General features: G+C 36.7%; 1 protein-coding gene across 8 annotated transcripts in view; it reads left to right on the forward strand.

Annotated features, from left to right (window-relative positions):
- Window positions 1-22,252, forward strand: part of CNKSR2 (connector enhancer of kinase suppressor of Ras 2) — a 256,193-nt gene that overhangs the window by 212,423 nt on the left and 21,518 nt on the right. For all 8 annotated transcript variants that reach the window (XM_029240573.1, XM_029240574.1, XM_029240575.1 and 5 more), the window contains 2 exons: window positions 355-455; window positions 2,758-3,304. In XM_029240573.1, coding sequence (XP_029096406.1) covers window positions 355-455; window positions 2,758-3,304 — 648 coding nt within the window. The remainder of the gene's footprint in view (window positions 1-354; window positions 456-2,757; window positions 3,305-22,252) is intronic.

Raw genomic sequence — 22,252 nt, forward strand, 5'->3', positions numbered from 1 at the left:
CCGAATGCAATATCAACCATTGGCAAAATTCCCGAAAATTTAATAATCAGCCTTCTCAAGCTGTGACAAGTCAGCTCCAGCACCCCACTGGAGGCATATTGCCATACCTAAAATTGTGGCTATGTGTAATTGCTTGCTTTAAAAGGAGGCTGGAATTAGGTGATTGTACTCTTCCTTCCTCCTCAAAACCCAACTGAAAATGAAAGTTGGTGGGCCTGGAGTAGCGAGTGCTGGGGAGCAGGGTGCCGGAATGGAATTTAAACTTCCTTTTGTTAGCTGGTAGTGTGTGTTCCTGAAAATATGGCTAGAAACTTTTAACAGAATGTTGATGTATCCATGTGTGTGAATTTTCAGATTACTGGAGTGAGAGTGACAAGGAAGAAGCAGATACTCCATCAACACCCAAACAGGACAGCCCTCCACCCCCCTACGATACATACCCACGGCCTCCCTCCGTAAGTTGCCAGTAGGAATATACTCAATATAGCATCAGATTCTTTGACCTGAGACATTATGTAGTGAATTACATGTCAGACCTTGGGGTTTTTAGGGGCAAAGAAAACAGGGAGTCTAAAAGCAATAAGGGAAAAAAATTTTAAGTATACAAAGAATATTTAATCAGGAGAAGCAGTCACCACAGATTCCACACTAGTAAGTATCTTACCAGTTTTATTAAGAAAACATACCATTTGTGTCAGAGTAGCCTTCATGAAAATATCAACAACAAAAAAGTTTTCTTAGAAAAAGATATATAAATTGACCTTATCTATTCTACACTAACAAAGTTAATTCCTATGTCCTTTAGAAGCAATTGTAAAAATTTATATTATATCTGTATTGAACATGTTTTGGCATGTAGCTTTTCAGGCAGCCATGGGGTCTGGTTTAATGTATATGTGTTTATGTGATGCTCTTCTTCTTAAGACTTCTTAAACCTGTGTAAATTATTCTGTGTATAGACTGTACCTTGATCTTTACAATTGTCCTGGTTTGTTTTATGCCCATTTCCCATCAGAATTACCAAGAGAGTCTCGATGCTGTCCCATTTTAGGCAATACATTGCATGGTCACTGTACCATAAGAGTCAATTCTGCCTATCTTGAGACTGAGTCTTCCAAACAGGAAATGGAAGCTGGATTTAAGTGACAATAGCAGCCACCTAATTCTACCTCCTTATTACTACAGGGGATTTTTAACAAGAAAGGTGCTATGCAAGATGTTCATATAATTCTAGGCCACTTCTCAACCTTGGCTGTGCATGAGAATCACCTCTGGAATGTTTTAGAAATGCAGATGCTCAGGCGTCATCCAGAGATATTAAATCAGAATATTTGGGACTGCAAACAGCTCACTGGACTGGACTGTGAACTTTTTGAGAACAGGGACCCCGTTCTATTCACTGTACATCCCTATGGCCTAGCACAACACTGGTACTTATTTATTAAGTGCTCAATACATATTTCTGAAATGAATGAATGAATACTTTTGGCTAAGGACTAAAAGGAAAGTCACATTTTTAATTGAAATGTTTGATGACAGTATCTCTTATCTAAGGGAAAAAGGAGAAAAGTAGACAGAAATGCAGAATTGTTCCTCTCCGTATACACATTTCATTAATAAATGCTGCAGTGTACCAAGTGCAACAGACAAATGAAATAATGAAGTCAGTAACAAGATATAGTTTATATCATATTTTCCCTCTTTCCCTAAAACATCAGGGTCTAAATAGTTCCTTTAAATATTTGTAAACGTGGGGGAAAGGGAAACTGCAGCTTGACCAAACCGCTCTTTAATCATAGCAACTTGTGAATTTCAAGAAGGAAACTACTCACATTGTGATTAACATGTGGGAAGATAAACTGGCTGCCCACAGAAGATGCCACTTAACTTCTCCTTTACCCAGAGGGGAAGGTGTACTTTCACCTTAGTCGGGCTTTTCCTGGCCACAACCTCAGCCTCATTCGTAGTGATCACATCTAACAAATCTGGCTCCTCCTGCCAGGAAGGGGCCTGGGCTGGTCTGCTAGCCCCCAGAGCTAGAGTAAGGCTTGTCCCAGTAAGGGTGCCTGCAAGACTTTTATAGCATTCACTTGATGCCCGTCCTTTTTCTTGGTTGTGCTTTGTGCTGTAACATATATTCCCAAACTTTAAATTCCAAGGATAAGAATATTCCATTTTTCTTTTGTGTTTATGTGCTTTGAAGTGGCTATGCTCAAGGCAAATGCTAATTCCCATCAGGGTGTAATCTCATCCTTTCTACATTTTTAACTCTCTAGAAAGTGCCACAGAACTGACAAGACTGTAAGAAAGCTTATCCTTGACACTCTAAGAGCAGACATTCACCTATGAAGAAGAGGAAGGCTTGTGTCCGATTAGAGGCACCTTGTTTTTACATCCAAAATCCTGTCTCCTTGCTCTCATCCCCAGACTCCATAACATCTGGAAATATGAATTTGGCAACAATTCAGGATTTTGAATGCATAGAGATTTCAAAACTTAGGATTTTTTTGTTTTTAGTTGCTAAATATTTCTTACATAGGCACTCACGTTGCCTTATACTTTGCTGTAAAAGTTTGCACTAGTATGTCACATTTTTCATGAGAGCCCAGCGTAGCTGTATTTCTATACATTCACGTTTCAGTCTCTTAAAATGTCAGCTGGGGCCTAACTTTGAGATGGTGGAAATCAAATGTGTTCCTTGGTGATAGGCATGGTCTGTTATTTCTGTGGAGACTGATCAGAGGCTCCTTTCCACAGATGAGTTGTGCCAGTCCTTACGTGGAAGCGAAACACAGCCGGCTCTCCTCGACAGAGACCTCTCAGTCGCAATCATCCCATGAGGAGTTTCGCCAGGAACTGACTGGGAGCAGTGTGGTGTCCCCCATTCGCAAGACAGCCAGTCAGCGCCGCTCCTGGCAGGATTTAATCGAGACGCCCCTGACGAGCTCAGGGTTACACTATCTTCAGACTCTGCCCCTGGAGGATTCCGTCTTCTCTGACTCCGCGGCCATCTCCCCAGAGCACAGGCGGCAGTCCACCCTTCCAACTCAGAAGTGCCACCTACAGGATCACTATGGGCCGTACCCCTTAGCTGAGAGCGAGAGGATGCAAGTGTTAAATGGAAACGGGGGCAAGCCTCGAAGTTTTACTCTGCCTCGAGATAGCGGGTTCAACCACTGCTGTCTGAACGCGCCGGTTAGTGCCTGTGACCCGCAGGATGACGTGCAGCCCACAGAGGTGGAGGAAGAGGAGGAGGAGGAGGAGGAGGAAGGGGAGGCAGCAGGGGAAAACATAGGAGACAAAAGTAAGTATGCCGATGGAGATTCTCAGCCTGTATACACACATTCCTAACCTTTTCAAACTTCTTATTTTAAGAAAATAGAATTCTGTTTCCCTTTTTTCTTAAAATAATGGTTTTGCTGCATAGGAAGTCAGGTATCCCTTGGTGTCCCACTTTCAGAACTTGAGTAACTTGGGGGAAAAAAAGATGAGTAATGAAGCCTACATCCCAGGACACCCACAGCTAGGGCAAATAGTTTTTTTTTTTGGCCCATCTGCCTTTTAAGGTTGATGGCATTCATTTGTTTTGCTTCCTCCTGTTATCCACTTTCTTTTCACTTGCATGCATCATCCCTTTGGTCCACAGTTGTTGCCCCCTGAGTTTGGGTTCAGAAGCTATAAATGCTTCAAGCAGGGTGTTAGCAGAACCTTGGTTGAATAAGTAAGTGAATACACATACACACACTCACACATACATACATACATAACTTCCCTTTTCACCATGAGAAGGTTGAAAGGAAAAATCCAAAAGAATTTTTCGAAGAAGAAATTTTACATAGCATTTCTATCAACTTCAAATAGCAGAATATGTTTCTAGAAACCAATTTGCCAAAAGCATCCATTTACTTTCTTGGTATGTATGTTGATTGCAAAGCTCAATTTATGTGAATCAGCTCTTGAGAGAGACAAGTCATTAAGTAACCCTCTGACTGGCATTAAGAATATGTTTACTAGTTATCAAGTTATTTGTCCAACATGCCATACCAAGCTTCTGTTTATAACTAATGTGATATACCAGTCCAGAAACCCAAGCTAGTTTAAGAGAAAGGCTATAACTCAGTTATTTTACTTAGAAAGAAAATCTAGTTCTGGCTATAAGAATTGAATATAAAATACCCCCAAAAATAGTGTCGAAGAAATAGTATGAAATCTCTTTATTCAAAATGAAGTATGGGCCAATTAGTGCAGATGACCCAAGCTGGTGCTGATGAAACAACAGTTACTGCTTTGGTCCCACTAGGGCATTAGACTTCTCTTTTTAAAGGATACAAACAGACTGTGTCCTTCAGCCCATTTCACACAGTATGGAGACTTTGATTACAGGATATGTTAGTGTAACTTCTTCATCACAACTGGGAAAACAACTCAAATCTCACAGGTTACCAGCAGGTCAGGAGCCTCATGTCAATTTGAAGCTTGTATCATTTAAAATGAGGGTTACTTTGGAGATAATCGACAAGAAAATACAGTGGACCTTTTCTACTATCAAAATATGAGTTGCTTATAATAAAATTCTTATGTTAAAGCAGTTTCCATGTAAAGTATATTTTAGCCATAATCTCCATGAGGAGCCTTTTAGAAGGTATACTGTTGGTTCAGGAAAGGTGATTTACCTGCCACGCCCTCACAACATTCACATCTATTAGAAATTATAGAAGAGTCTTGTGGAGGAAAGATCTAGGAACCATGTCAGGCCTCTGTAGGAGTTCTGGCAAGCACGATAATATATTTTTAATATTAAGAAGATTAGTATAAGTTGTTTTCTAAAACTTAAATAAGGATGAGTTAGAAACCTCCTTTCAACTGTTGTCCAGGTGCTGCACAACTGCTACAACTAAGCATGTGAGGTTTATTCAGCATTCTACAAACGCATTGGGGAAAATACTTCATCTCTGGCATTTTAAAATAAATTGTGTTGAAATTAGGCACAACCCTCTGAAATAGAGAATCCTGTTCATGACACATTCCATCATTGCCACGGGTACAAGTCTTTGAGGCTGTCTTTTTCAACTGGCTAGATACTTAGCAGTTCCTCCTGGGCATTGTGTAGGGAGGACTAGAATGGAGAATACGTGTCCTAGGACCTGAAAGGCAAACCTAGCCCTGGGCTCGCCCTTCCTTCAGGCTCCACTAGCCCACAGAGCATCCCTAGTTAGATGGCGTTCGATTATTTTTTCTTCTAGTGTCTGTTTTTTGCTGTTTTGTTGATTGGATGTATTTTTAGCCATACAGATGTACTCCCAAAGTTGGTGGGTTTTTCCTTTAGGTTCCCGAATAAGTCAAGTGGGCAGTTATTCAATACTTTCCATCTTTTTCAGCAGGCTCTCTCTTTGTGGAATGATTGCGGTAAGGCAGAACCACCCTAGAAGTGTGTCGGTAAACTTGGTATTATTGCACATTCTGTCTTTGCGGTTCGATATCGTGGGGTAGTTCGCGTTATTTCAGTCTGATCTGTTTCACTAAAGGTGACCGTGCACTATCTTGCAGGGCCCCATTTCTTTCTGGGTATTTTTCTATAATCTTGCCACTTGATGTCTCAGTGTCCTTTAAACCATTCTCAACAGGGCAGTACGTTTCATGCTTGCCTGGAAGATGCTTCTTAACTTAATGGGGTACATGTTCGGCTTCCCAATGATGTTTTTTCTGCATTACTGTTTCTAATATTTAGGAGTGTGCAATTTGATGAGCACCTCCTTTGGGAAATATCAGCTCTAAAATCAGTGTTTTCAAAAGAATCTTCAAGGTCTAGTTAAGGAGTGTCTTATTCATGACTGCCCTGAGTCGGCCATTAGGAGTAAGTATTCCAGGCTGCTTATTCAAATCAAGCTGTTTGGTGTTCTGTCAGGAGAGTCAAAATTATACATGGGAAAGAAGCTGTGGCCATCCCCTCAGCCTCACACTTAGAGCGTGCCCTCCGCCCGGAGCTCTCACTGTGCTACCGCTCCGGTCAGCAGGCTGCCGTGCTTGTTAGAATCAAAGACCAGCGGCGGTGTGTTACTAACTGTCCTGCTCGAGGCCAGCATGCACTGTGACCTACTAAAGTGAATTTGCACTAATCAAGTACAGACCTGCAGAGCAAATAAGTTTCACGTCCCTAGCTCCAAACATTTTTCTCAGTTTGCCAAGAAATTAAAAATAGGAAGTACCAGGCACGTGAGCAGAAGGAGCCATGGGAGAAAATATAGCTTCTCTTCAGCTTTAAGGGTGAAGAATTATGGCACCAACCAAACCCCTCTCGTGATCTATATTATATAGTGCTTATGAGTCTACAGAGCAATCTAAGAAGCAAGATGTACCTAAATCTGTGACCTAGATGTTTTTTCATTTTCTTCGTACAGGTGGAATTTGGCCCTGCTTACAAGGTGTAAATTTAGTCTTCTTTAGAGCATACTTCAGTCTACGTTCTCATGGTTGAACTACCTTTTGTCTTATTTTTGAAATTCAATTCTCTAACCGAGTCATACTGTGATTTTTCTGAGGCTGAACTCATTTTAGTCTAAAGTGGATGGTACTAAAAGTACACAGATGAGACCTGTTGTGTTTTCCTTTGACAGAAAAATCAGCTTGAATATTAATTATCCTGACCTACTTCACTGGCATTTGGGAGAAGACAACTAATTTCCTATTATCCCAATTAGCAGTTTCGAAGCTGACTGAGGTATAGGCCTTATAATACCTCAGTGAAATTAAATTATAAATTATGTCAGCCTACGCAGCTTTCAAGGAGTATAAATCATAAAAGTGTGGGACAAAATATAAAGATATTATATTTATTCTTTATTCAGAAATCATCTGCCATAACACTAAAATACGGTTTTGGTTAATGCAGCTTGAGGTCTGCTTCTAATAGTTCTCCTTCCTTTGCCATACTAGGCAGTTTAGATGAGGTTTTTGAAAGCTTTATCCCTTAATCCTGCTGATTTCCCTCTTGGCAGTTAAAAGACTACTCTTTACTAGCCATGCATTCCTGGTGCCACCATGTACTCAATGAATTTATAATGTGCTCTTTTTCATTGCCTTAGGGATAACCTATCAGCATTCTTACTTAATTTACACATTTATTAGCTTGGTCTTAGAAATCTAAAGCAAAATCTAGGTTGTTTTTTTTTTTTTTAGGGGGCCGAGGGTGGGAAAGATAAAATGTTACCTAGTAGCTACAGTACATATCAGGTTATCTGGCTAAAATATATACTGATGCTTTCAAAATGAAATCTGCCAAGAAATGTATTTTAAATTTATTTTCTTAAATCTAACATCCATTGCACACCATTGGTAACTTAAGAGCTGTACAAAATGTGCAGCTCAGTGCCCTAATATCTTAAATTATATAGGCAGAGAGGCTAGATAATGACTACCAATATCGTGCAGAAGAAGATAGATTAATCTTCTTCAGTCATTTTAAGGGTCTTAGAGTAATTTCCTGAAGAGTTTCTAAAAGCCATGAGTTTTATTTTTAAGAACATTCATGTAGGAAGTATGTGGGCAACGGTAAGATATTCCCAGAATATGAAATTGTGTTAAAGGAGAAAAAGGAGCAAGCTGAAAATAAAGAAAAATGTTGCAGCACTTTTTACTGTTTTATTTATTGTCTAGATAAATTATGTTCAAGCACGAAGAGTTTGGAAGAGCATAGTCATCAATAATATCTGAAATTATAGTTCAGGTCTAAAGGGAATAGATGGAAAAGATATACAAGCAATGTGAATAAAAAGACATGCACCAAAAAGACATGCACCAAAAAGTCAGAGAAAGCATAGTAGAGAACCTTAAATGTGTCACTTTTGTGAAGTTTAAGGGCACCATTCTTGGCGGTTATGTAGCAAGTATATATTTTTTTAAAATGGAAAAATCTGGAAAGCAGTAAACAAATATTCTCTTAATACTGTATTGTCTGATTTTGAAGAAAGATTGTTAGGGAGACAGAAAACACTAAAGACTGGATATAAAGTAGAATGTAGCTATAATTTCAATATTGGTTACAGGTTGGATTTTTTAATCACACCTCCCTCGCTTTTTGGCTTAAATAATGAGGAAAAGGTAATTATCTAACTTACTGAAAGTTCAGAGGTGGGGTTGTTCTGGAGTAAATGTCATGGCTCTGCAGTGTCAGGACTCAGTTAACTTTTCTGTAATGCCAGCAGCTCTGAGCATCACTTCTCATAAGATAGCATCCAAAAGAGCCAAAGACCAGGCCCTATTCTTAGTCCTTTTTGTAAAATCAAAACTTCCTGGATCCTTCTGGCAGACTTGGCCCTAGATTTCATTGGCCAAGGCTGCATCATATGCCCCTGCCTAAACAGCAAGGGAAATGGAATGATTATGAGTTTAGACTAACCTTGATTTGTTATTAAGATCATGAAGAAAAGGAGTATACCAGACTGCCTATCATTACTATCTACATGAGCCTCTCTACTATTATGTATGTTATATCCTCAAATATATTTGTTCCAGTAATGTTTCACTCTTTCAGTGTGTATATGCAAACACACACCGCACATCACATCATTTAAAAGTCTTGGCCCTAACGAAATGTTAGATAACAAAAGGGGGGTATAGGGCTTCCCTGGCGGTGCAGTGGTTGAGAGTCCGCCTGCCAATGCAGGGGACACGGGTTCGTGCCCTGGTCCGGGAGGATCCCACATGCCGCGGAGCGGCTGGGCCCGTGAGCTATGGCTGCTGAGCCTGCGCATCTGGAGCCTGTGCTCCTCAATGGGAGAGTCCACAGCAGTGAGAGGCCCGCGTACAGTAAAAAAAAAAAAAAGAAAAGAAAAGAAAAAGAGGGGTATATATTATATAACCCTGAAAATACAGCAAGTTAGATATAATTATTGTTGACCTTTGAAATGAATAAGCATGTTTTCCTATAAACACTAAGTGATCAGAGGTTAGAATACAGTCTCTGGAGACATTCCTCAGTTCACATCCTTGCTTCCAAGTGGTATGACTGATCAAATTATTTAACACCTCTAGACCTCAATTGCTTCGTTGTTAAATGATGTGGTAACAGTACCTACCTTTTGAGGTTGTATGGGAATCAAATGAGGTAATGCCAGAAAGCACTTAAGTTTCCATTTCTGACACTGTAAGTCTATCCAATAAATGTTTTATAATTATGTAATTTATGTAGATTTCATACAGATTTGGATTTAAGCAAAAAGGGCAATTACAATACTTAAATAGTGAATTAGTCCTGGCAAACCTCACTCAATAACATTTACTTGACTACATGACCTAACTTTGTTCAGCTCCAGCTACTGAGTTGAACCATATAAATTGATGTTTTTGTAGCTCAAAATGATGAAATATCAACAATTTTGTATGTTTCAACACAATATATTAGCTGTGCTCTAGGAGCTAAAATAGAAATATCCCTCATTTCACATTATTATCACTCACTCTTCCTTTCCTTTTTGACTTTGGACATTTGGGAACTCAAAAGAAACTTTGTATTCCAAATAGTAATAACCTTCTCATATGTATCTACTGAAATATGTATTTATAGACCTTGCCATTCAGGTTCAGATACTTTCCCCTTGGAGAGTTCTACCCTGACAACCTGGTCTGACCTAGATGCCCCTTCTCCCGCCTACCCCACCACTATTCATCCTTGAGTATGTTACCCTGTTTTATAATCTTCACAGCTTTACAATTTGTGTATAATATCAAATATTGTTTGCTGATTTATTTTCCATTTCCACTCACCAGAGTGTAAGTTTCTTAAGAACAGGGATTTCATTCCTGTCTTGTATACCCAGTGCCTAAAACATTATATGGCCCATAGTAGGCCGGGCACTATTGGATGAATGAGTCAGTGAGTGAATGAATAGTAGCTAAACCCTTTTATCACTTATTCTTTTCCATTTTATTATATAGTAGTTAAAGCTAAAGTTATTTTTTATTCATTGTGTGACATAAAGTCAAAACATGGCAAAATTCTTTATCTGGGGTTAAAGGGAAGGACAGGACTGCATGTGTTCAGCATATCCTCTTCAGGCTGGGTACCACAGAGCTAGGATACTAATAACTAGAATCACTGCTCTTTGTATTATGGCTCATTTATAGTCACTTTCTCTATGCTGAAACCATTCTTTTACTGTTTTATTCCCATTTCAAAGATGAAGGCCACAGAATATGACATGTGAGATAAGCAATTCATTGTTAGAAACTGGATCTTCCAGCACCCCTAGGCAGTTGATTTTCCTACCAAAATCTGCTGCCTATCGAAGGAAGTCTGGCTCCCTCAGAAGTCACTCATCACCTAGCTTCATCCTGATTCATTTGTAAAACGTGTTGAAATTGCAACTTGTACTTTAACGAATAACCAATAGCCCGCATCAGCCAGGAAAATATTTTCAGAAGTTTTATAATAAGTAATGAAGCCAGATTCAGTTAGCAAAAGAATGAATTCTAGATGCTACAGAGACATACCAGCAGAAGATGTGGACAGATAAGAGTTAAAGCTCACATAAAAGGATGACAACCCCTCACCAGTATAGGTAAGAAAAGTTATGATTTACAGTTTGTTTTACCAAGAAAGATGATTAGATTCAGCCATACTGCTACTTGTTACTATTTTCACACATCTAAAAGGCAAACCACTTCCTTCAGATCAGTGGTAGCATACAGTCAGTTTCTCAGCAGAGTTTGTTCTAGCTCATTGTATGAGAACCTGTTCTAAGTTTAGACTCCTTTTACCTTGGTCACCCTTGCCAGAGAAAGCTGAAGGTCACAAATGCCTCCTTTTTTTCCCTCTACATATGAAGTCTACCTCCTATGGTTACCAACTACTGGAAGATTGTAGGTTAAAACATAATAGGAATGCACCATAAAACACGCCTTGGAAGTTTTTAAACTTCCCTGCATGCTTTTCTTTTATTGTTTAATTGAAAAGTAGTGACTTGCTTGTTGCTAAATAAACAAGCTAATTAATTAAAAAAACAGTGATGTGAAAAGCAACCCTCTCTCCTTCATTTTCTCCAGAGGTAACTTCTGTTAAAAGTTAAAGCTTTAAAAATTCTTGTATGAATTTGTTTTTCTCATATGTCTTTTTCCTGTAACTCAATGTGAGTAGCGAGGTGAGGTATGGTTTAGTCGGTTTCAAGTTAGTGTATTTCCTCAGAAATTTTTTTTAACATCTTTATTGGAATATAATTGCTTTACATTGTTGTGTTAGTTTCTGCTGTATAACATTTTTTGATGTGACCTTAGTTTATAATATAAGCAGCAGTCTTGTGAGATTATTTACATACCACCTCAGAACCCAGCCCGAATCCCAGCATATATCACCCTAGAAAATGCAACAGTTACCTGTTGACTACTTCAAAAACGATGGAAGGAAGAATGTGAGAAGGAAGAAATGACAATGGCTGTATATGCACGCTTACACCCTGCACACACACACTCATAGTCGTGTGTCAGAAGCTTCTTGCCTACCTGCCTAATGACTTAGGACTCTATGACTTTTGCCCACCCTCCTTTATGGGGGTCTTCCAGTAATGTCAACTTATCCCAAAGCTCTGTGGTGAAAACAGCTAAGCCAGAGCCAACTAGCTTTAAAAAACATAACAAGTCTAGCCTTCAAAAGCCAGAATGTAGAACTCAGAGATGGGCTTCAGAACCACTGTGTCTGGTGGTCAGAGTTTTTTCACACATGACTTTGGCTTTAAACCTTTTACTAAACCACCTCCCTTACTTCTTTTTTCCAGCGTTCTCACTAGTTCCATTCTTCTGGCCTCCCAGACTTTCTTATGTTTAGCCATAGGCACCTTAGACCTAATATTTGGTCTTAATGGCTCAAACGATTACACTCTGAAATTTTTCCTTTAATGTGAAAATATTCTCATTAATATAACATCCAATAAGGGAAAAGTACCTATTACTATGTATTTTAAATGCAAAAGTGACAGTTGGTCATTAAAAAATATTTTAAATATTTAAACCTCATCTTTGAGAACTTCCAGAAGGTTCTTGTCTCAGGTATGTACTATGACAATTTCATATATACTTGTTTCTATTACAAACACAGAGTATGCCAATAAAATCAACTTTCTAGGCTATTTCACGGAAACTGTAGAGTACTTGAAAATAAGAGTGACAGTTATTAAACTCATGGATTCATTTCACAGCTATAAATTCTTTAACATTCTTAGTCATGGATTCCCTAATATTTCAATATCTACATTTAGCCTACTAAAATGTAAACTAAACCTCCATTTTGTACTTTTAGTTTGCTGTTATCAATACATACTCTAATTAGTTCTAAGCATGGATTTATTCATTCATTCAAGAGACATTTACTGTTTATTTACTACGTGCCAGGTACTATGCTAAGAGTATATCTAGCTCTTCCATAAGTCTACTTACAACAAAAATTTGTAAATAATCTTTGAAAAATAAGAAAAATCTTTCTGATAACATAAAACAGAGCAAATAATTCAAAGTATGCAGCTTCTTTCTTACGTTGTGCCAATAATTTCCCCTAATAACCAATTGATAATATTATAAAAATGATTCTTTGAGAGATAGCACAAGGTATTCTATGTTCACTTTAAGGTACTTATCACTTATACAAAATTTATAAAACTGGTTAGAATCGGATGAGATCACTTTTAGAGCTACTTCTGATTTGGCTCATTCCTTAAACATTATGGTTGGGGCAGATACATCCTGGTTACTCAGATATGCTGATTAACTCAAATCAGATGTCTAAAAATCCCCATTGATTTCTATAAAATTAGGAAGTATTTTCTCAATCATCAAAGAAATATCAATCTGTGATCAGTATAACATTATATATAGGCCATGATATTACACTGACTTAATACTATACTGACCACAAGATAAATATTTCTTTGATGATTGAGAAGATGCTTCCCAGTTTTATAGTACAGCTAATACGGAATTTGATTATCAGAAAAACCTATTATTAACCAAATACAGAAAATTATACTGTATTTTGAAAGTCTATTTTAGGGAAATTTGAACCTTAACATTTTAAACAGAGTTTTTCACTTTCTTCCACATTTATAATACCATATCTTCCATGATTTTGAATCTGATATATTTATTGTGCTATTTCTCTTTTGATAAATTATCTGTAGAGTTTTTTGACTTAATACCCAAGATCTATTCATTTAAGACCTCTGAATTTTCTCAATCATGACTTTATTGGTTCCTTTCTCTTAATATTTTCCTTAAATTGTTGTTGTGGTTGCCCTGATTTTGAGTCTATTCTGTAACCTTATGAAATGGGTATTTTAAAGCAGTCATTCACTTTAGGATTCTTGGTGGGAAAAAATAGCCCATAACTTCAATACCACTAAACTTAAACTTTACTCTTTTTCCTCTAGCATCTCTGCTGTTTTCTCCTTGTTCTTTAACAATGCCAACAAACAGGGGTTTTCATGCCTTTTCTAAAAAGAACAGGGAGGAGGGACAGCTTGGAATCAGTGTGGCTGCAATATGACTCACTGCCAACTCTGACAGTAAGCCCCACCCCTCACTTTGTATTCTATTGTCTTATACCCTATGTGGTTGCTGGGCAGCCATCTCTTGATTTTAGCATTCTGGCTTCTAAGACTCATGATAATCTTTTATTAACCTAATTAGAAGGTTTGCGCCTCAGCACTGGAGGTAGGAAAGATGTTTACCATTCCAGAAATAATTCTGTACAAATGTTGAATATCTTTGCTGAATCATTAAGTGAAAAGTTAGCCTTAACTTTGAAATCTTCTTTAAATGTATAACACCTTTTTTTGTTTGTTTGTGTTACTGTGAGTAGTGTCTCTCTTGTAAATGCTATAAAACCCATTTTAAATGTTTTATATTAAGGTAAAGAATTCATTTAATAATAGATAAGTTGTTTTTTATTGGAGTAAGCATATAACATGTGCCACACTATGTGTAAATGTGCATAATAATTAGCTATCGCACCATAGAAATTAGCGTATAAAATAATCCGTCCTCCCACCCAATACGGAAATACCTTTTACTCACTTGAAGAATTGTTATTGAGACTCTGCTTGAATGTTTTAGGGACTTAGAGCTTAGTGCCCCCAAAGACAGGGCATTCCATGTTGGACAGCTCTAGTTTAAAAGGTGTTTCTTGCAGTAATATAAAAGCCGACATATTATTTTTTACATCTTTATTGGGGTATAATTGCTTTACAGTGGTGTGTTAGTTTCTGTTTTATAACAAAGTGAATCAGTTATACATATACATATGTCCCCATATGTCTTCCCTCTTGCGTCTCCCTCCCTCCCACCCTCCCTATCCCACCCCTCTAGGTGGTCACAAAGCACCGAGCTGATCTCCCTGTGCCGTGCGGCTGCTTCCCATTAGCTATCTATTTTACGTTTGGTAGTGTATATATGTCCATGCCACTCTCTCGCTTTGTCACAGCTTACCCTTCCCCCTCCCCATATCCTCAAGTCCATTCTCTAGTAGGTCTGTCTTTATTCCTGTCTTACCCCTAGGTTCTTCATGACATTTTTTTTTCTTAAATTCCTTATATATGTGTTAGCATACAGTATTTGTCTTTCTCTTTCTGACTTACTTCACTCTGTATGACAGACTCTAGGTCCATCCACCTCATTACAAATAGCTCAAATCCGTTTCTTTTTATGGCTGAGTAATATTCCATTGTATATATGTGCCACATCTTCTTTATCCATTCATCCGATGATGGACACTTCTACTCGGTTGTCAAACTTGACATTGAAAATTGGAAAAATACAGAACAAGGATTTGAAATGCTGACATGTGGAACAGGGATGAGATAGTCTTTGAAGTTCCAGAGGACGTAATGGGTACAGGGAGGCTGATTTTAGATTGATATGAGGGAGAACATTCCAATGGTTGCATTTACCCATGACTGTAATAACTGGTCTTTGTCCGTTTAGAAGGCTCCCCGTTACTCAGTGTTTAAGAAGGGGCTGAAAACCAGCTACCAATCAGGGCTTCCTGAGCCAGCGGGACAGTTAAACATGATGGCTTCTTCTAACTCTAAGGTTTTTATGGTTCTCTTCAGCATAATGGCCTCACCTTTGCTCTCTTGTGTGCTCTGCACATTGTACATGTTCAAAACTATACAATGGAATTGTGTTATCAAACATAATTTATGTTGCCTCATCTCTGAGCTGAATGCATATAATCACCTTAACTTTATAACCTGTGGCATAAGTTCTAGATAACTCATGATCCTGGTTACCCACATCTGTACCCCTTATTTCTCTTTAGTGTCTCCAGGCCAAGTGTACTGGAACTGTTACAGTGATCTAGACAACATATTTTTGTGGGCATGATTACCTTAGTTTTAACCTACTCACTGTTGATTCATATAATGCTTTTATTGTTGTAAGTTGTAAGTTAGCATCCCACACTTATGTTACCAAGTTGTAAGTTAGCATCCCACACTTATTTATTTTTTAACCTAAATGCAGCTATTTATATTTCTTTCTGTTAAAGTTTTAACTTCTCAGCTTTTTCACCCAGCAATATTCAATCCTGTTAAGAAAGTTTGGACTCTCAGTTTTATTATCCATGATACTAATCATTCCTCCTGTTGTTGAATAACCCTCCAAAGTTCTAAGTATCCTTTCTATGTTTTTAACTGCTTCACTGAATAAGGAGAGAACATTTGTAACAAAACATTTTAAAGAAGAAAGGAGCAAAGACAGAGCTGTGAAGCATTCAGTCTGAAATTTTACATACGTTAATTTCATTCAGTCATTCAACATCCTTATCTGGATCCAGCTAATAGTAATATCACTAAGTCCACTTTATAGCACTTTATTCGTAAAGATATTATGCAAAATTTCATCATATTCAAAGCATACTGCCCTTGGCTTTCCACTTGTCTCCCAACCTAGAGATACTGTCCAGGAAAAAAAGCCAGTTTAAAATGCTTCATTTTTATTGAATCCATGTTGGTCCTTCAAATGAAATTAAAAAATGATACTCCTCCCAATAATAATCTATTCTAAAACTTTATCATGTATTTATATCAGGTTTATCATTGTGTTCTCTGAAGAACCCATGCAGGGTTTTGTTTGTTTGGATAGGAGAACTCTCTCTTGAAACAGTAAGTCTCAAGGCATTCTGACGGTGGCCCTGAGATAATTTCCAAAAAGTTCATTCAGTTCCTAAGATTATTCTGCTAGTTCAAAGAGACCACAAAATGGGTCCCTTGATAAGATAGTCCCTTATCTCAAGAAGCATGTCTTTTAAATTTCCTAGTGTAAAGACTTTTCTCCTTGCAGGAAACACCTAAAATATCATTGAAGTCATATACTTCCACTTTCCTTTGTCATTCTTTTTTCTTTAAAAAAAATTTTTTAAGCTCTGTCTTCAGCTTTTTCACAGTCCTCAGCTGAACATTTGCCTTCCTGGCACTCTTCTTACAAGCAATTGATATTATTTTCCACTCATTCATTTATAGTAGCCTCTTCCATGTTTTATAGAAATCCTCCTTAAAGCTTTTTCTAAGGAATATCCTTGTAACTGTCTTGAGTGGAGCTGCATCTCCTTTCCTTCTCTCATTGGGACAGTTTATGTTTGTATTACTAGAATTGCATTTTTTAAAACTACCGATCATTCAACATTTATATTTGCCTGTCTAAAGTTTTAAAATCATATTTCTTATCATCTAGGGTCCATATCCGACTGTGTGTTTTCTCTCCTCACCACTAGAGAAAACAAAAACAATTAAGCTTCTTCTAGTCCCCTTCATGTCTAAAGTGCCACTTAGTTCTTCCCTGTTGTTCAGTGTTAGATTCCAAATAGATTTTACTCATTTCTTTATATTTTTGAGACATGAAATTACCAGGGCTTTAATGCACTCAGCAATTACAAGTATTAATCTCGTTTTTAATGAATTAAATCCTATAGTTAGTAAACTGGTGACAAGCAAAAAATATTGGAGCTCAGGTTATATTGTTTCATATTTTTTCCTCTTCAGAAGGTTTCATAGAAGCTGATCACCAGTTTTTTTATTCTGCAAATAATTGGAAAACCGGAGCTATAAAAATTAGGTTACTTCATTAGGACAGTTTGCAAGATTTTTAATCTTTTGTTCTTACATCATTCAGTCAATACCAGAATGTGCCAGGATAAAGTATTAGAACCACACAGACCTTGGGCATTTATAGAATCCTAGGAAGAGTAAGTAAATAAGAATACCAGCGATTTCTGGTAACTTATTTTTTTAGCCCAGAGTCCTATCCCTGATCAGCCATATTCCTTGGTCAGCTGCAATCAGTGGTTCCTGAGAATTAGCATTTCTACACTGTAACTAACTCACATCTTCTATCAACTGTAGCTTCAAATTACAGAAACAAGCTGCATTCAAACCTCTTCATGTTAAGCCCTTTTATATAAAATAATAATATCTTGGTAGTAAAAAACTGTACTACCAATTTCTGCTCTAAGCAGTTTATGGGGTGACACTTTCATACTTCTGTTTATTGGATAATCTTGCTATAATGTATCCAGTGCTAGATATGTGCTGCCTGTCTATAAAAGACAAGGATATTTCTTGAAGATGATCTCTTTTATTTTGATTTTTAGAGAATACATGATAAGATTTCATGTGTGGTTTAATGAAAAGTAGTGTTGAGCTGCATTGTCCATGTTCCTTGATATTTTCACACATAGTGATATATCTCTCCTATCTGAATAATTAACACAATAATTAACGAACAAACTAGATTTAGCCCTTAAAAAATTACTTTGCTAATAGTTCACTGAACATATGTGTATTAAACAAGGTTTATAGCATATACTTCATTGTCATAGAACCAAGGCTACAAAGATACTGAATAAAACTATTTGGAGGATTTATAGCTTACAAAACACTGCATGCTGTTGGAAGAAGAAAGACACAGGTATCCAAAAATTGATTTCTGATTAATTATAATATGGAGAATAAAAAAGGGAATGGAATAACTATTCTATAATTCCAGCTAAAATTTAGCAATTCCACCTATTATTTTGAGCAGTGATCTTGTTAATAACTTTCGGGCTTTTAGAGTTTAATACATACACCCCAACAATAATAATGAGACAGCCAAACTATATGGATGACTCACTGTTTAGGCATCGGTATTGTTTCCACTGGTGACTTCAAATCACTCTTCAGTTTCTGAAATATATAGAGAAGTCCTATGCATTGCTGACATTCAGAACTATCTTTTTAGTATATTGAGATGATTGACATCAAACCAGGGGCTTTCAGCCAGTTAAACTATTTTCACAAAATGCAGATCTGTTCTGTTTCACACTATATCTTAAGCTTAAAAAAGTAAAAGAAGGAAAAGGGACATAATGCGGTTTGTTTTACTTGACAATCATTAAAAGCCTGCTATGCAGGGCTTGGTTATCACCCCAAAGGTAAATCATAAGAGCAATAAACTGGATGTTTTTAACAGGTCATATATCTGACCAATGACTAAAAGTTCAAGAACATTTTATTGTATCTGCAATTGAGTTTAGTGGAGTTTAAATGATGAGAATTGTGCCTATGAAGTTATAATTCTTATGGCTTAAAGAATAAGAGCAATCTGGAATCCTTTCATAGTTTTCTGTCATGACTTGTTCCATTGGTTTCCAAGTTAAGTAGAATTATGATGTATTAATTTGTCTGCCTAACCAAACTTTTATTCTATTCATTGCTCGATCTCTAAAATCAGAGCTTGTCTTAGATTTCAGATATCTGACAAGCTTGTATATTATACCCAGTAGCTCATAATTCAGGTGGTTATTGCCTAATTAAATGAAAGTATGAGTGATACAAGCCATTAGGTTTCAGAAAGGTAGAATACTAATTGCTATGTTATCATTGTCTCTAATAAGATGACTGAATCTTTAGAAAAGCCATTTAATTGATGCAGTGATACTATAATAAATCAAATATTTTTAGTGATTGGAGAATGCTTTTATTCATTTAGAATTCATTTAATTGTAGTGGATTAAAACAATCTCAAGTAGATTTTCCAAAAAGATTATTAAAATAAAAGCATGTTATATTCTAAAAGTTAAAAAAAAGGAATAAACAAATAGGTAAATCATTGAAATATTTGGGTAAATTTTGGCTACTCTTTACCTGTTAATTTTTTAATATTTTACAGAAATATAGAGATGAATCGATATATAATATGGCATTTTTAACTGTTAAAACAGTAACTAGTGGTTGTGTTATAATGGTATCTATTTTGCCTGATCCATGTGGTATAGAAACCTAGCCATTCAAAATCTTCTTAAAGGACTAAGTTTTGGACATAGCAATAAACCCATATCAAGTAATTTGGCTGCAACACCTTCCAACATCTCTCCCAAGTTAGCAAGGTGATAAGATTTTTTTGCAGTAGTTCCTTCTAATCAGCCTCTGTGAACAGAAGACCTTTTGAGAATGTAGTTATAGGCTACATTTATAATTAAAAGCTAGCTCATCCTGAATCTTAGTAAAATTTTGACTCACCTCATCTACTCTGAATATGAATGACATGTGAATAACTTGACAATCTAGGTCATTCAAAGAAAACACCCTTTAGCAGTGGTTATGCTATCACTTCATGTAAGGTCTAGATCATTCTTCTTTGACATAACAGTGCCATAACTGGCATTCTTTGACCTCAGTGACCTATCTTCCTAAAGTTTCCCCCTCTGCCACATAATTCACATCAAAGACTTGAAGTAGAGACATATATACACTAATATGTATAAAACAGATAACTAATAAGAACCTGCTGTATAAAAATTAATTAATTAATTAATTAAAAGATGAAGTAGATCTTCTTACTAAAATGGAAGATCGAGTGAAGTAAAGCATTTTATCCAGTCGTTTAATAGAATACTTTATTCAGTTTGCACCTCATATACTTAGACATTAAATTAAAATTATTTTAGTAACAATTCAATTTAAGTAATATTTATGGAACAGCCACAATGTCCTGAGAATGCACTCTGCTAAGTGCAGGAAAAGCAAGGATTTTTAAAAATCAAAGAATCAGTAAGTTTGCCATCTAATGGGAGAGAAAAGCATCCCCATGTAAATGTACAGTATATTAAGTGTTTTAAAAGATGGAACATGTTAAGTTCCACGAAAGCAATTAAGAGGTCTTCATTCTTTCTACCTCGTGAAATTAGACAAGGTGTCAGAGAGGATGTGACTTTTAAGCTTAATGAAAGATTTCACCAGGAGGAAAAGAAAAAAGTATTACATTCTATGTGGTTAAAAAATATATAGCATCAGCAAGGGCAGAAATGAAGAAAAACAAAGAACAATTTAGAGAAATACAGCATGTAGTATAGATGAGTAGAGATGAGACAAAAACTATGCAAGAACTAAATTATAAAAGTCGTGGTATTCCATGCCCAGAAGTTTGGATTGTATCCCAAAAAACATGATGGAGAGCCTTTGGAGATCTCAGTAGGAAAGTGCTGTAATCAGACGTCAGTTTCAGAAAGGTCACTGCCATGGCAGTACAGAAGATGTATTGGTGTGAGAGAATACAAGTGATGGGGAGACCAGTTAGAAAACTGTTTGAGCAGTCCAGATGAAAGTTATTATATCCCCTCTACAAATGTGGAGGCAAATAGTTATCTGTTCAAAGGAAGATCCACAGGTAGAGTAGAGCTTGAAGAATCTAATGGAAGCTTGGAGCACCCCAATGGGGAATTGGAAATTGAGCTAACCAAGCACTAATAAGAGGTCTGCCAAGTGGCCCTGAATAACCAAAAGTCAGAAAACCCAAATTTAGAATGGTGCCAGTCGGCATGGATAGACAATTTTTTCTAGCAATGCTCAGTGGCCAGGTAGGAGTAAGAAAGCAGGAGTTGAATACTGGAAAGTGTATGGGTAGTACCTATCCAAGAGGGTGAGGAGATTGAGGGTTCTAGTCAGAGTGGTTCGGGTTGGATAAGGAAGTGAATGCAGGAGGGGGGGCTGTGTTCTTAATTAGATCAAAGATTAGACACAGTGAAAGAGAGAGAAGAGAAAGCTATAATCAGGGAGAGCTGTAATACTTCAGAGGTGACATGGTTCCCCATGATGACAAGCTGAAATATGTGTTCTTGGATTTGACAGTAAGAATCTAACACAGAGGGCACTTATTTCAAAATAACTCTTCAATATCCCTCTTTTATGTTTGTATCTTGAAGAAAAAAATAAATTTTGGAACACTTGGCCACATTAGTGTGTAAAGTAAGCTGTCTAATGGTAAGAGGGAAACACCCATTGATATGGGAAATAAGTCCCATTTGTATTAACATGGTTTATTATATCTTTCAGTTATTTGGTGAAATATATTTAATGAACATAACTTGAATTATAGGGAAGTGAAAATTGAAGATGTTTTAACTTGCTATCTCCATTCTAAGTAAATCTCAATTCATTTTAGTCAAGCTTACAACATCACGAACTGACCAGTCTTTGAATAAAATAATTTTAAATATGATATCAAGGACATTCTGAACAGAATGATTGGATTATATGTACTTGTCCTTTTACTTTCACTGTTGTCTTAGGAAAACTCTTTTCATCTTTCCTGTGGACTATACCAGTCTGTTGAATGAAAGACATTTCAGTGATTTACCTTTTCTATAAAGGTATGCTACATAGTCTGGACCTGAAATGCAATCTGCAAAGCTAGGCATGCCCATAAATCTGAATCTTTCATTCTTTTCTCACGTAGAGAGAAAAGGTATTTTTCAACATGGAAAAAATGCTATAATAGAGTTGCCTTCCCTAAGGTAAAGCCAACACATCTATAATATGGTGCATTTAGTTTAAATCTTGTAGGTTTATTGAACATATTAATCTATCACAAATAATAGGTAACATTTTTTAATGAGTGCTAACTATTCTAAGGCATTATTCTAAGGTCCTTGCCTAATATAACCCATTTAATCTTCACAACAACCCTAAGAGGTAAATACTGTTATTACCCTCATCTCCTAGATGAGGAAACTGAGTTTAAATAACATGATCCAGGACTCCTTGATAGTTAATAGCAGATCTGAGATTCAGACTAAGACATTCTGACAGCAGAGTGAATGCTCTCAGCCACATATTGCCTCTCAGATCTATCATTTTAATTCAGGCTAAAATTGAGCAAAATGTTTCCTTTTTCTGTATATATATTAGACCTATATAAAAGAAACTACAACGTTTAAATTTTATTACAGCAAGTCAAC

This window comes from Monodon monoceros, unplaced genomic scaffold (genome assembly GCF_005190385.1).
Source record: "Monodon monoceros isolate NGI ecotype Baffin Bay Population unplaced genomic scaffold, NGI_Narwhal_1 Super_Scaffold_22, whole genome shotgun sequence".
In the NCBI taxonomy this organism is placed as follows: domain Eukaryota; kingdom Metazoa; phylum Chordata; class Mammalia; order Artiodactyla; family Monodontidae; genus Monodon; species Monodon monoceros.